The 14,065-nt window shown below is 48.1% G+C and overlaps 1 protein-coding gene across 1 annotated transcript; it reads left to right on the forward strand.

The window, feature by feature from the left end:
* Window positions 1–4,000: 4,000 nt before the first annotated feature.
* On the forward strand, window positions 4,001–12,597 carry LOC125747140 (DNA topoisomerase 1-like). Its single transcript, XM_049021982.1, has 21 exons — window positions 4,001–4,177; window positions 4,482–4,509; window positions 5,138–5,228; window positions 5,653–5,737; window positions 5,907–5,959; window positions 6,084–6,179; window positions 7,041–7,116; window positions 7,228–7,319; window positions 7,457–7,572; window positions 8,031–8,152; window positions 8,528–8,650; window positions 8,746–8,933; window positions 9,063–9,207; window positions 9,411–9,554; window positions 9,655–9,840; window positions 9,961–10,029; window positions 10,139–10,253; window positions 10,409–10,536; window positions 10,776–10,870; window positions 10,946–11,095; window positions 11,411–12,597. Exons 1-21 carry the CDS (start codon window positions 4,145–4,147, stop codon window positions 11,511–11,513), a joined length of 2,238 nt encoding a protein of 745 aa, XP_048877939.1. The 5' UTR covers window positions 4,001–4,144; the 3' UTR covers window positions 11,514–12,597.
* Window positions 12,598–14,065: the final 1,468 nt, after the last annotated feature.

A 14,065-nucleotide genomic window follows, 5' to 3' on the forward strand; every position in this document is an offset into this window, starting at 1 on the left:
GTGTGCTAACGGGCCGCCCTCCATGCAGTCAGCGCGGGATTGACGTGCTGGAACCTTCCAACACATCGTTTTGATGCTTTTTGTTCCATCGTTTTGTTTTATCCTTCGATTTCTGGATCGATATTGAAAATCACACATGTTGATTTTGCGTTATAAATCATTACCGTGACATATATTGAAATATTTATACAGAATGACAATGGATGCTTTTATATTTTTATATGTAAGTGTATGCAGTACGTTGCAATTTTTAACGTTAGAGCTTTATTCAGCTGTTTTGGATGCATGATTGATTAAGCTGAATGATTTATGTTCTGGGGTATTTGAGTTGGATTCAATAATTTCATTTCAGAGCAATACAAGTCTGGATGACTATTGCACGTTTTACGTTTTGTTCATAGAGCAGATGCATCTATCCAAAGTGACTCATGCTGAGAACGCAGGGTCAGCCAGTCCCTGGAGTAACTGGGATTAAGGGCCTTGCTCAGGGACCCTTAGGTGCCGTCACTCCACCGACCATGGTATTTGAACCAGCAACCTTCACTAACGTAGGCATGGGCCCAAACGCAGCACAGAGCGCGCCCCCCCCCCCCCCCCCATGGAGAACTTGTAGGGGGTCTGCAGAGACCTTGACGGTATTTTCCGCTGTACAAAGGGATCACAACAACTTGTCTTCCCTGCTGGAGCCTGGAAATATTACAGCCCTCCTTTCCCGGGCCGTCACTCTTGGTTACTTATACGATCACATTTTGGGACGGCATTCGGGGACCCGTAGCACTGGTGTGTTTTCTCTTATTTAGGAAAAGCTAAAAATGGCCGTCCTGCTCTCATTTTTATAGTCAGATCACCTGGAAGCATTCAGAATTGTGTTAATTTTTTTCCACATCACCATCTGTTTTTATTACCAAACAACTCAGATCTCTTCCACTAGAGGGCGCTTGGACGCATCTAAATTGTTAATGTACATCAAGCTTACTCGGCCTGTGATTTAGGGTTGAAGAATTTGTTTGTAAAGACATTTTTTCTGAAAGATATGAAATATTTGCAGGGAAAATGTGCTTGTTGCTATAGGAGGACAAGTGTAATTTGCCCTGGATGAAAGTATTAGGTAAAATTACAAATATGTACATGAGTCCTTCCACTGGTGTAGTACATGTTCAGAAAGCCAGATTCCTTCAGCAGTGTCCAGCTCATACAGATCACGCTTGCCTAAGTCACTGGTGCAGTGTCAGCGTCCTTGCTGATTACTCTGTACCCATCCTCATGATTTTCTTTGCTGATTTTCTCTCTCAAATACTTTCTGGTTGAGACACAAGAAACATCACATGCTATTGAACTTCTACGCTTACACACACCACCTCAGTTTTACTGATTTTATATGCATTAAAAAAATTGTTTTTCCTTCCTAGTCCAGAGCTGGTACAGTGCATTGTTGGGGTGCGTACTGACACCTTTGAACTTTTGTGCTGGTGAAAACTAACTAATGCAGTGGACCATAAAGAAAGCTAACTGAGTCCTGAACACATCAAATCACGACTTTTACTTGAAGCAAAAATAACCAGACTAAAATAATTCTTCTGCCTTGTGCCCATAGCCTTGACAGTAGGCTTTGGACTCCCCTGAGACCCTGAATTAAAAGTGGGTAGAGAAAAGGGAAGAAAAATATTTTGGACATAGTATGAAAAGACCCAGTGCATTGGAGATGATCATAATACCTGGAGGATGACGGCATCCGTATGACTGACAAGGTAAAGCAGCCCCTCTGGGGCATCACCAGGAACCAGAAGGCCTCCAGGCCACTGCAGTTGGACCACAGATCCTCAGAAATGGCAGATCCACTTCTTGGAGGAATCCACTGGTGTTAATGTTCTCATTCGACCTCACTGCTTATGAGACTTGAGCAAATTTACCCTTCACACGGTCCAGCCCTGAGGGCTCGCTGACCTTGGCCAGGTGATGGGTACACTCTTTGTGAAGTGCTCTCAGACACCCTGAGAGTGTAACCCTCACAAGCGCTGCAGAGCAGGAGCAGCGATTCTCAACCCATGGGTCACAACCCAAATTTGGTCTGACCAAAGTTCTGAAAGGAGGCAGAAATGTAAGCATTTTAAAACCAGCAAACTCTTATGCTGATCCACGATCAGATTTCGCAGTCCTAGAATTAACCTATATAAATGGGTCTTGGGTCTGGAAAATGCTTAGTGTAAAATTAGTGAGCAATCAACCGATCCAAGAAGCCAAACCACCGATACTTAATTTAAAATTCACTGGTTTATCCAATTACATTTGCGCGAAAAGGCATTGATTAGCGTACCTGGCCGATTGCACTGTGTGCTTGATCATAGCGTTAAGTTAAAGCTGTACTTGATATAGGGCCATGACTGAGCTAGCATGGTAAAAAATTGGGTGCAAAAAAGTTTGAGAACCACTAACATGGGGCACCGCCTCACGCCTTAGCTACGATGAACGAAGAAGTTCTAAATGAAAACTCACAAAAATCTAAAGCGACAGCATCTGACATTTTCTGCTGAGCTACGTATTGTTGGGCTATGATGGCACCTGTGACAGCGATTCGCATGTTACCTTCACAGCGCACGCTTCACTGGGAGCCCAGCTTCCTCAAACGAAAGGCTGTGTCATGTCTCGGGGGGAAAGCTTTGCCGTTTCTGTCATTTTAAGGTTCCCTGGGGGGCAACGGTCACACACATAAGCGAGAGAGAGGCATTATGAAAAATCTTGCCACATTGTACAACTAATATCCCATTCATCTGAGAAAGGTACAAAAGTACGGCCGTCTTCTGAAACGGCAAAAGTCACCAACTACGCTGCTCTCTGGCTAATATAATCAGGACAGACAGGCAATCGTGCAGGCGGTGAAACGCAGCAGAAGTTTGCTCACACTTCACCTACTAGGCACGTTGTCCGTCCGGCGCAGTAGGCCGTGGGCTGTCAACAGTCTCCATCCAGCCGGTGTGATGTCCCAGTGAGTCACTTCCATTTTGCAGGAGCTGAGGTAATACTGAATGTGCTGTTTCCAAAGACTGCTGGTTCTGTCACGTAATAGCACAGAAAATTACGGTCTTCATGGCTGTAATTATAAGCTATTTAATTCCCATGATACACTATTTATATGACATCTGAAATTACGGAAGACTGAATTAATGACATCCAAGGAAGCGTTTCCCCCATCTGCTACCCCACGCTTCCTGGGATAGAGTCTTGGCTCACTGCTGCCCTCTACTGGATAAGAGGATACCAAAGATGGATGAAAGAATAATGGTGTGGGTCTGTTTGTTAGGATCGAGTGTGGGTACAAGACGCGTAGGAGACAGTTTGATATTTGGGGCAGGACACAATTCAAATACAAAGGTCTGCTTCTTGGGGTGGGGGGTAAAGAAGACCCCCCCCAACTCCCCTGCACGGAACCTCCGACTCCTCCACTCATTATGACGCCCATGGGACCCAACCCCGTCATCAAAGATTCAAACCCAACGCGACCGGTACATACAGCTAAAGGACGCGTGTAGACGACCACTAAGAATTTATAAATTGGATCACGACCGGCCAATATACATGCGAGATAAAATTTAAATAGAAAAAAATCCTAGTATATACGAAATTGATATAACTGCACACTATAATTAACTGACGCATTTACTGTGAGTGCCTATAGGTTATTGGACAAGCAGCTGGAAGTAAATGGTATGACAATGACGTATGTTTTTCTTTTAGTGCCATAACAGGATACGCAATCGGATATTTCTCAATAAATATATAGCGCAAATATCAAATTGTCAAGAATGTTTTGTTTTACTTTACAGAGCAGTTGGAAACCTACGGAGGGACATAGGAGAAAAAAAAAGAAACAAACCTGTAACAATCAAATGTTTAAAATTAAGGTACAGGGTGTGCGAGTCAGGGCCGATGCTCTTCGACCTCACGTGGCTGTAAGTCCCCGACCGTCGCTAGGGGGCGCCGGCTCGCCCCTTTTTAAAGAGCGCGCACATGCGCAGTATCCGAAAAGCGGGACTGGGTCTCCTGCTGTCCCGACGCTTCCTGGTCCGTTCGATCTGCCGGTAGAATCGGCTCGGCTCGGCTGGGTTCCGGTCCACGCTTCATTTTTATCGGATAAGCAGCCTGTGAAATGAGCGGCGATCACCTGCACAGCGATGCCCAGGTAAATGTCCTAAATGGCCCGGCATTCCGGCCGGCGTTTCGGAGCCCGGCGTGGCTTTAAAAAGTAACGTGTACAGTGTATGGAGACGGTTCGGATAGGTATCGCCTGCAGTGCCGCTCACTCCACGTGAATCGGTGACGGCACCACTCGCTTACCAGTGGTTCCGTAGCAGAGATCCGCGTAAAAAATGCCTTTCTGTAGGTTACTGGGAAGCCGGGGGAAAAGTTTACTGCTCCCGGGAACGGGGTTCTGGGCTCTGTTCGGGTCCGACCCGCTAACTTCCGCCGTCTGCTATGTCTTCCAGGTGGAGTCCGGATCCTGGGCGAACGCTGGTGAGTGTGGCGAGTCTCCGGCCGCCGGGCTTGGTGCCGGCCACATATATATGGCGTCCCGGAGTCTAAGTCCCGTCTCGGCGGCCGCTTTTGTTCAGATCGCGAGCCTTTAAATTCGACCCAGGTTGCCTGTAGCTTCTCCCCGCGTATGGGTACCAGTCGGACCACAAGCGTTTTCTCTCGGCGTGGCCTCCGACGGCCGCCGATCGGAGCCCCGGGCCCGTATGTCGTTGCTCAAAGTCGCCTTTTGGGCGTCGGGACTTAGTCTCTGCGCCATTTTCTGCCGGCTTTGCTTCGCCGGCTCCGGTTCCAAGTGGTGATAAAATTTAATAATAAGAGTTGAAGTGTCTAAGGGGCTTAAAGAGATTCAGCCGTGTGTCTTTCAGCCCCTTAGACACTTTATTAGGATTGTTGTTTTAAATTAATCACTAATAACTCCTTCCGTTTGCCGTGAACGCCGCGTCCTTGTGTGGCAGGGAGCGGCGTAGTTAGACACGTTGCCATTTATTTCAGTTTTATGGGGTTTTAAAAATGGCCGAGCTGTGTGGCACGAAGTTGAACCGATCGCATACTGATGGACCGATGCTGAGCCAATTCCCCGCTCCTTGACCTCACACTCTGTCCGTAGACTCCCACAGACCGAAACAGAAAGACAAGGAGCGCAGGCACAAGGACCACAAGAAAGACAAGGAGCGGCTGAAGTCCAAGCACGCCAACAGGTGCCGTCTGAACGCTGTCCTCTTATCGTTTTTCTTTGATCTGCTTTTTTTGTGCCCCCAGGGGCTCTGGGCTATTAGGACCGTGTTATGTGGGGCTGTATAATGCAGCACCCTGTCTGGAATTGGAAGGGGTTTGATGTTGCTTTAGTGTTTAGTGCTCCTCCCCTTTTTTTACGCACTTGAGCCCAGACTGGGCTACATCTACTGGTGTGTGAATGCAGTGGCTGGCATCTGAGTTGTCACACACCTATACACATGCACACATACTTACCTAGTGTTGCTGTGTCATGCTGGCCTGCGCGAGCGTGTACACGCTCCTGGACCTGCATGGGGAAGGTGGCCCTGCTCTCGGGCCCGTGAAACTTCCCTCTGGTGCCTCGATTTTGGCTCCTTCCACAGCTAAAACCTGGCCTTTGCCTTCCAGTGAGCACAGGGAAGCGTCTGACAAGAAACACAGAGATAAAGACGGAGTAAAACACAAGGACAAAGAGAGGAGGAAGGAGGAGAAGGTGAGCTCCGTGGAGGAGGCACGCCCTGGGAGTTACCCTGGAGCGCGTGCTAATTAAAGTCTGGGTATGGGGGGCGGGGTGCCCGGAGTTATCCACCACGCTGGGGTGTGTCTGCGGCTTGAGGCCCTGAGTGGCCTGTGCTCACCGCGCTGTGCCCCTGTCTCTACAGCTGAAGGCGGCCGACCTTCATGTGAAGCCCCAGAAGCAGAACGGCTTTGCCAGGTGGGTGTTTGGTCCGTCCTGCGGCCCGGTTTGAGATGAGCCGGTATCCACGTGCCGTATCCGGCGGTGTTTGTGGCTGCCCCCCCAGTCCCTGTGGTCATCACTGTCCTTTGACCCCTCCCAGCCCCCCTCATGTCAAAGAGGAGCTGGATAATGACGGTTTCTACTCCTCACCCAAACGAGAGAAGCCTGCTGTGAAGCGGGAAAGGAGTGACAATGAGTAAGTACCACTGCTTGGTGTAGCTCAGACTTCTATAGTTTTTGTTATTTTTATTTGAAATGCAATTGCTCTAGTTTTCATTGTGTTTTAGATTTTATTAGTTGTATTTCTATGTAGTTTTTATAGATTTTAGGAAAGTTGCAGTTGATTTGTAGCGAATCCTACATTTACATTGCATGTTATGTACTAATATTCTCAAATAGGCAAAACAAGTTCCAAGTACTTGCGGTAGACACTGTGCTTGATTGTTTCCTTGAATAATATCCGTTAAGGAGGAAAGAGAAACTGATTACTTTAGCTAAATAGCATTTAAAAAGTGTCATGTATGAGTGTGTATATACACACACACATACATACATACATACATACATACATACATACACATAACTGCAACGTGTGAAGTATTTTGGGGTCGCAGCTGGATCCTTACTGTTTAAATCCCCTTATTGTTTGAATAACCCTGCTGGGCGCATCACTGCTCTCCTGCCAACAGCACCGTGCTTCTCTAAGTGCATTTATTAATCGGATGGTGTTTCTTTATAACGACTTCTAGGCGTGTCTGGACTATGTGCTGAATGTTTGGTTTCTTCTCCCTGCTAATTAAAGTAGCTGAACTTCAGTTTCATTTGAATGTTACGGTTTGTGAATGGTGTCTAGCTCTTGGGCGTAATGTAATGTGGTTTCTGGCATCAATCGTGGCATTTTCATAGCTTTTCTGCTCGTTCTGTATGGCCAGATGTTGGGCAGCCACTAGCAGACGGATGCTTTCATGTGGGGCAGCTCTGGACACACACAGCGTAGAGAGACGCACGTGCACGCGATTAACATGTGGACTGAAGTCGCTGGCTGTTCTCTTCACAGCTCGGAGTTCAAACCCAAGAAGGTCAAAGTTGAAAATGACAAGAAGCTGAAGAGGAAGCGGGAAGAGGATGATGAGGTGAGTGTGCATCTGCGCGAGAGACGCCTGTTAGCTCCGTCTCTCTTGTGCAAATGATGCAAAGGCTGATCGCACTGCATCCCTGTGCATCTTGCGTTTTTTTTTTTGTAGGATGTCAAACCCAAGAAGAAATCCAAAGATAAGGTTGCAGTGGGTGATGGCAAGAAGAAGGCGAAGAAGGAGCCCGAGGAGAAATGGAAATGGTGCGATGGGAGGAGAGGCTGCCTGGCCCGCCGCATAACCCTAACCTGCCTTGTTCACACAGTACCGCGGCGCACAGCTGCGAGTGCTGCTTTCACACGCACCATGACGTTCCCCTGACCTCCTCTTTCCTGGCCAGGTGGGAAGAGGAGAGGTACACAGACGGCGTGAAGTGGAAGTTTCTGGAACATAAGGGCCCCGTGTTTGCGCCACTATACGAGCCTCTCCCTGACCATGTCAAGTTCTATTATGATGGTAGTGGTCTTTCTCTCCTTGGGGGTGTGTTTGTGTCCAACTTTAACATGCCTTTTAAAGGGCTTTAGTGCTGTCAACCCACCTAAGTTGTTCTGTTGGGCGTTGCCTAGTTCTGGAGAGATCGGCTGTAGAATCGCCGGGCTTCTCTTAAATATTATAGGACTGAATGACATTCTGTCTCTGGTGATTAAAGTGTGGAAAAAATACATTACAGAAATCCAACAGCGTCTTACCAGAAATCATTACCCAGTTACTCAGGATAATCTGCAGACTTTGTAGTGAGCAGTTTAATGTAGGAACTATTTTCTTCTACCGAATTCCAGACACCAGTCGTACCACTGCTCTGAAGATATTGCTGGGGTGGTTGTATCTACCGGGCTGTCTGAGTGATGATTTGCCGTGTGAATGCCTGTGAGTCTCTGCTGACCATTTTACCCTCCCTTGGTTCCTTCTCCAAGGAAAACGCATGAAGCTGAGCCCCGATACTGAGGAGGTGGCCACGTTCTTTGCCAAGATGCTGGATCATGAGTACACTACCAAAGAGGTCTTCCGGAAGAACTTCTTCAAGGACTGGAGGAAGGTGAGGAGGAGTCTGTGCGTGTAGGTTAGTTGTAGAATTTTTAGTGATTGTTATTGTTGACACACCACAGCTCACTGCGCAACGACGAAATGTGTCCCCTGCATTTAACCCGTATGTGACACAGCAGGGGGGCAGCTAATTCAGCGCCCGGGGAGCAGTGCTAGGGGGAAGAACCTTGCTTAGGGTACCTTAGTGGTGCCTTGTTGGTCGGGGATTCGAACCTGCAGTCTTTCAATTACGAGTGCGTTTCCCTAAGCATTAAGCCACCACTGCCCCAGGCTACAGTCTGGCTACAGCAGTCAGCCAGTATGACGCGCAGAAAGGCGGCGGCCGGAAAGTAAGGCCCCGGCATCCATGTTCTTTGACCACGTTTAGGAAATGACCTCAGAGGAGAAGTCGAAACTCACAGACCTGAAGAAGTGTGACTTCACGGAGATGAGCGAGTACTTCAAGGCTCAGTCGGAGGCCAGGAAGCAGATGTCCAAAGAGGATAAGCAGGTGGGCCTGAAGGAACAGGATCCCTACCAGCAAGGAGGTGACTTGCCCACCTATGGCCTCACTGATCCCCCTCTTGCTCTGCCACTTTCCTGTAGAAAATCAAGGAGGAGAACGAGCGGATCCTCCAAGAGTATGGCTTCTGCATCATGGACAGGCACAAAGAGCGTATCGCCAACTTCCGCATCGAGCCGCCCGGCCTGTTCCGCGGCCGCGGTGACCATCCCAAGATGGGCATGCTGAAGCGGCGGGTTCGGCCCCAGGATGTCATCATCAATTGTAGCAAGTGAGCAGCGTGGGGGGGGGGGCATGGTTGTTATCCTTGCTGTTCGGTGCTGGTCGCCTTCTGTCTTAGGCCTCCTCAAGGGGCATTACCCATCTGCGTCGGTGCCTTCACCATCCCCACCTCTCCCAGGGACTCCGCCATCCCCAAACCTCCCCAAGGAACCAAGTGGAAGGAGGTGCGACATGACAACAAGGTGACGTGGCTGGTGTCATGGACGGAGAACATCCAGGGCTCCATCAAATACATCATGCTGAACCCCAGCTCACGCATCAAGGTGTGTGTGTGTGTCTAATTTTGGGACACCTGAAGACAATTCTTAAACTAAACTAGCCGGTTAGCAGGACATCAGCATCTCATAAATAAGGAATGTTTATTTTAATATTTAGCTTAGTGCCTATTAGGGGTTCCCCTAGATCTCAGGGGCCCTGTGCAGATGTGTGCTTACGGCGTTTGTAAACGGCACCATTGCCGTCGCAGGGGGAGAAGGACTGGCAGAAGTACGAGACTGCACGGAGGCTCAAGTTGTGTGTGGATCGCATCCGGAACCAGTACCGTGAGGACTGGAAGTCCAAGGAGATGCGGATCCGGCAGCGCTCCGTGGCACTGTACTTCATTGACAAGGCGAGTCCAGCCCCTGGAGATGAGCCCAGATGCTTCCTCAATGTCCAAGGGCTCAGTCAGGCTAATTTCTGCATTTTTTAAAATGCTTTTTATCCCCTAGCTGGCCTTGAGGGCGGGGAATGAGAAGGAGGAAGGCGAGACTGCTGACACAGTGGGCTGCTGCTCGCTGCGGGTGGAGCACATCAACCTGCACCCAGAGTTGGACGGCCAAGAGTACGTGGTGGAGTTCGACTTCCTGGGAAAGGACTCCATCCGCTATTACAACCAGGTCCCCGTGGAGAAGAGGGTAAGGAGCAACCGGGGGTAGGGGGGAGCCATTAGGGTTTGGGGCGAAGGAGTGGGTCACTGTAGCGTCAGCCGGAGTTGTGGTGTCTGATGGGACGCCCTGCTTTTGCTCGTTCACCAGGTCTTCAAGAATCTCCAGTTGTTCAAGGAGAACAAGCAACCGGAAGATGACCTCTTCGACCGCCTCAATGTAAGCGGAGCCACACACCTCCTGGGTAGACGATTCCCAGAGGCAAGAATGGCGTACACTGTGAGAGTGATATGACTGACTCGCCTCTTTGAATCTTCCTTTCTGCTAGACCTCCATCTTGAACAAGCACCTCCAGGAGTTGATGGACGGACTGACGGCCAAAGTCTTCCGTACCTACAACGCCTCCATCACCCTGCAGCAGCAACTGGAGCAGCTCACCAATCGTGAGTTTGCCTTGATTCTTGGAAGTGGGGGGAGGGCAGAAATATTGATAGATCTTGATGGAGGGTCTTTACACTGGTGTGAGCATCTGGTCCGTCAGATCTTGCCAGTGCGAGTACACGATGTTGAGATTAACTGAACGAACTTTGACCTTCAGCGGGGGAGAATCTTGCTGCCAAGATCTTGTCCTACAATCGGGCCAACCGGGCTGTAGCGATCCTGTGCAACCACCAGAGGGCGCCACCAAAGACCTTTGAGAAGTCCATGCAAAACTTGCAGACCAAGGTAAATTGAGTGTGAAGAGCGTAACAGTTGGTTGTGATGGCAGGTGGGGCCGTCGGTTAAAATCCCAATAAGCTCTGCTGTGAGCTGGAACTGGTTTAGTGATTAGTTGATGGATCTAGGAGAGTTCCAAGTGCTTTTGGATAAAGGTGTCTGACAAAAGGGACTCATTTGGGATGGAAAGTGATCAGACTGAGCCGTCTTGAGTGTGAATCTGAGCTGTCGTCCATGACGGCCCACAGATTGATGCAAAGAAGCAGCAGCTGTCAGACGCGAAGCGGGAACTGAAGAGCGCCAAGGCAGATGCTAAGGTGCGGCAGGACGATAAGGCTAGGAAGTAAGTGTCTGTCGTGGGTGTGTGTGTGGGGGGGGTCACCGCCTCTGGTTCCACAGCTCTGATCTCCCCCGTCAGAGCCGTTGAGTCCAAGAAGAAAGCTGTCCACAGGATAGAGGAGCAGCTGATGAAACTGGAGGTCCAGGCGACGGATCGTGAGGAGAACAAGCAGATCGCTCTGGGTACCTCCAAGCTGAACTACCTAGACCCGCGCATCTCGGTGGCATGGTAAGAGGTCTCCTGAAAGACCCTGTAGTGCTGTGTACCTTCCTGTGGAAGGCGCTGTTCCCACTAGTGTGGGGCTCTGCTTATCAGCTGTGTGTGTGGTGCTTGCTGACTCTCTGGCAGCCTTCAGCGTGCTGAACTGTGTTGATATCCCTGGTTGGGGTGCTGACATGATCTTCAGGCCACTGGTATCACTGCAGCCTCCACGGCCATGTCAGACTGGCTGCTTTGTTCTCATGTGCTGTTACCACTTGTGCTGGGTGGGGTCAGGCATGTAACCTCACCTTGTTGGAGCTGCTGTGTTTTGTCCTCCCCCAGGTGTAAGAAGTGGAACGTGCCCGTCGAGAAGATTTACAACAAGACCCAGCGGGAGAAGTTCGCCTGGGCCCTCGACATGGCCGACGAGGACTATGAGTTTTAGCTCGACTTTCGGATCTCCGTTCAATGAGATTCAACTTGTGTGTGTGTGGCATCATGCAATCTCCCAGGTGACTGGATGGGAGGCGACCTTAGGGATCATGCTGGGATAACGGGAAGCGTGTCCATTTGAAACTGGAGCTGGCTGCCGATCTTCTGGAGGGGGGAGCTTCCTGATGGCCACGTAAAGTGTCCTGTGAGATACCGGGAGCAGATGTAAACTTTATTTGACCAAAACTGGCTCCGCCTCACCCACTCCCTTGCAAGGACCTTCTGCTACCCTTGTGACCTTTGACCTCTAGTCGTCTACCTACTGTATTTCAAAATTTTTTTTTTTTTTAAACTCCTGCTTTTATCTTTTATTGGTCTATTTTATATTTTAATAGAGAACAGTAAGGAAGAGCTTGTTTGCCAGTGGGGGACATGTCTGACGCGGGGCCCTTGTCTGTGTGAGAGTGACTTTTTTTAACTTAACTGTATCAGGACTGTATGAGAAGAACCAGTTTATGGCCAGGATGGAAGAACTGAGGAGGAAGTGTGAGCGTGATGTTTTATAAGCTTCTTGGAGACAATGTGAACTGCATTACATTTTTGGTCTTACAGTTTCTATCAGGGACTCTTGAGTGCAAGATTTGAATGGATGAATTTTATGTGCATTGCCTATGATATAGGATTGTCAGTTATTGCTATGGAGAAAGACCTTTTTGGTTTTTACCTTTTAACAACTTTGTGGGGAGGGATGAAATCCTATCGCTGTTACTTGAAATTATTTTAATATGCTGTTGTGAAATATCTTTCCTCAAAGGGTTTCTGTGGAAACCAGCATGAGGGATATGAACTTTGCCAAAAAATGAGAACCCTGTGTTTAATGGTTTTACTTGCTTTTTATTTTGTAGGCGGGTACATCAATGTGAAATCTCCATGAGCTTCACTCTCTCTGATTTTAAAATGTGGGGGGGGGGGGCTAGCTTATTAATCCATCTCCAAGTTTTTACCAGCTTGTTCTGTAATGCTTTTCATTTTATATAATTTTCCTTTGCTGATTGTAGGTTATTTAAATAATTAAGCTAAAAAAAACCTTCAACTTCTCTGGTCCTTGTGTGGTTTATTACACTTTGAGCATCGTAGGTGTGATGTACCTTCTGTAATCGTTAATTCTGGAAGCTCATAGAACAGTTTAGAATTTTTTTATTTAATTCTCTTCACCCGGTCCATCCATCATCCTTATAGCGCCGTATTTCAAGGTACAGTTTTGCTTATAACTGAACTGTTTGTCCTACGGTTGATCTCTTCTTGAATCCTTGCGTCTTCCCAATTTGAATACACACATTTGATGTTGAGGTCTTCATATTGGATATTCTGCCAGTTGTTCAAGAAACTTCTGCTCAGTCCTTCTCGGTGTGGTTTCACCACCACATTGTGCATGTTTTATCTACCGCGAGTTGGCTCCAAAAATTGTTCAAATATTTATGCTAAGTCAAATGATATGGCTGCTGTCGTCCAGTGAATGTGATGATAAAGCCAACGAACGGGCGGTGAGGTCACAAGTGGGCAACATTTTCATAATTCAAAACGAAATTTGGGAGATTGGGCTTCCTCATGATGAGCTCAGGACCCAACCCCAATGATGTCATTCCACCAGTAGGGGGTGCTGTAATGAGCAAAAATCCATTTTGCCTAAACTGTTGAAGGGGTTGCTGTAGAAGAGATGAGTTTTTGTTGTGGCACACTGTTTCACTATTGGCCAAAGTGCATGTCTGCATATCGCAGCGCCCCCCAATGATCGAATGAGAAAGTTAGGTGCACATATTCAGGACAGGCAATGGTTTGGCAGTAACTGGCTTTTTACAATCAAATTCCTCCAATATGTCTAGTGAGATTGAGTACAATCATCTGTCAAATCTGAAGATTCAACGTTTAGCGCCTGTGCAAGACTCTCATTTTAATTAAAATCTAATAGGGCGGCTGCATCAATTTGGCGAACGTGAAAATTTCAATGGATCCGACTGGGGGCCTTACAGTGGTGTTAAGGGACGACTGATTTTTCTAAATGAAATTTGTGACCATTTTAGCAATGCTATGATATTTTGAAACTAAACTTGGGATTTTGACTCGGGGCCACAGACTGGGGATGTGCACCAAATTCACGTGGGGGCCCCGCTATGAACAAAAATTTCCTTGGTACATTTTGATGTACCGACCTTTTACATGTGGTTATGTCTGTCTGCCAGGCCGCTGATGACCCCGATTTGCCCACAGCAGACACTGCCCATCCTGTATGCTCTTCATGATTTCCCGTCACCCCACAACGAAATTGGCACAAAGCCACCTGTAAGGATGCGTGACGGTATCGACCACCGATGCGAAGATGCAAAACAACACTTCGGCATTTTTTTACTAAAGGCTTCTTGCTGAAGATGTGCCTCATTTTGTCATTTGAGCACTAGGGGGTGCTGGAATTAGCAAAAACCTGGTTTTTCTCATGTTTTCATGATGATGGAGCCACATTTAGTTTGAATTTGCTTTTGGTTTAGACTCTTGCACATCTACGCTAGA

The sequence above is a fragment of the Brienomyrus brachyistius genome, chromosome 8 (genome assembly GCF_023856365.1).
Source record: "Brienomyrus brachyistius isolate T26 chromosome 8, BBRACH_0.4, whole genome shotgun sequence".
Classification (NCBI taxonomy): Eukaryota; Metazoa; Chordata; class Actinopteri; order Osteoglossiformes; family Mormyridae; genus Brienomyrus; species Brienomyrus brachyistius.

Coding starts and splice junctions, on each gene's coding strand:
- LOC125747140 (XM_049021982.1), top strand. CDS start 4,145: ATGAGCGGCGATCACCTGCACAGCGATGCCCAG. Junction 4,510..5,137: donor CGGATCCTGGGCGAACGCTG/GTGAGTGTGGCG, acceptor CTCTGTCCGTAG/ACTCCCACAGACCGAAACAG. Junction 8,651..8,745: donor TGTCCAAAGAGGATAAGCAG/GTGGGCCTGAAG, acceptor ACTTTCCTGTAG/AAAATCAAGGAGGAGAACGA.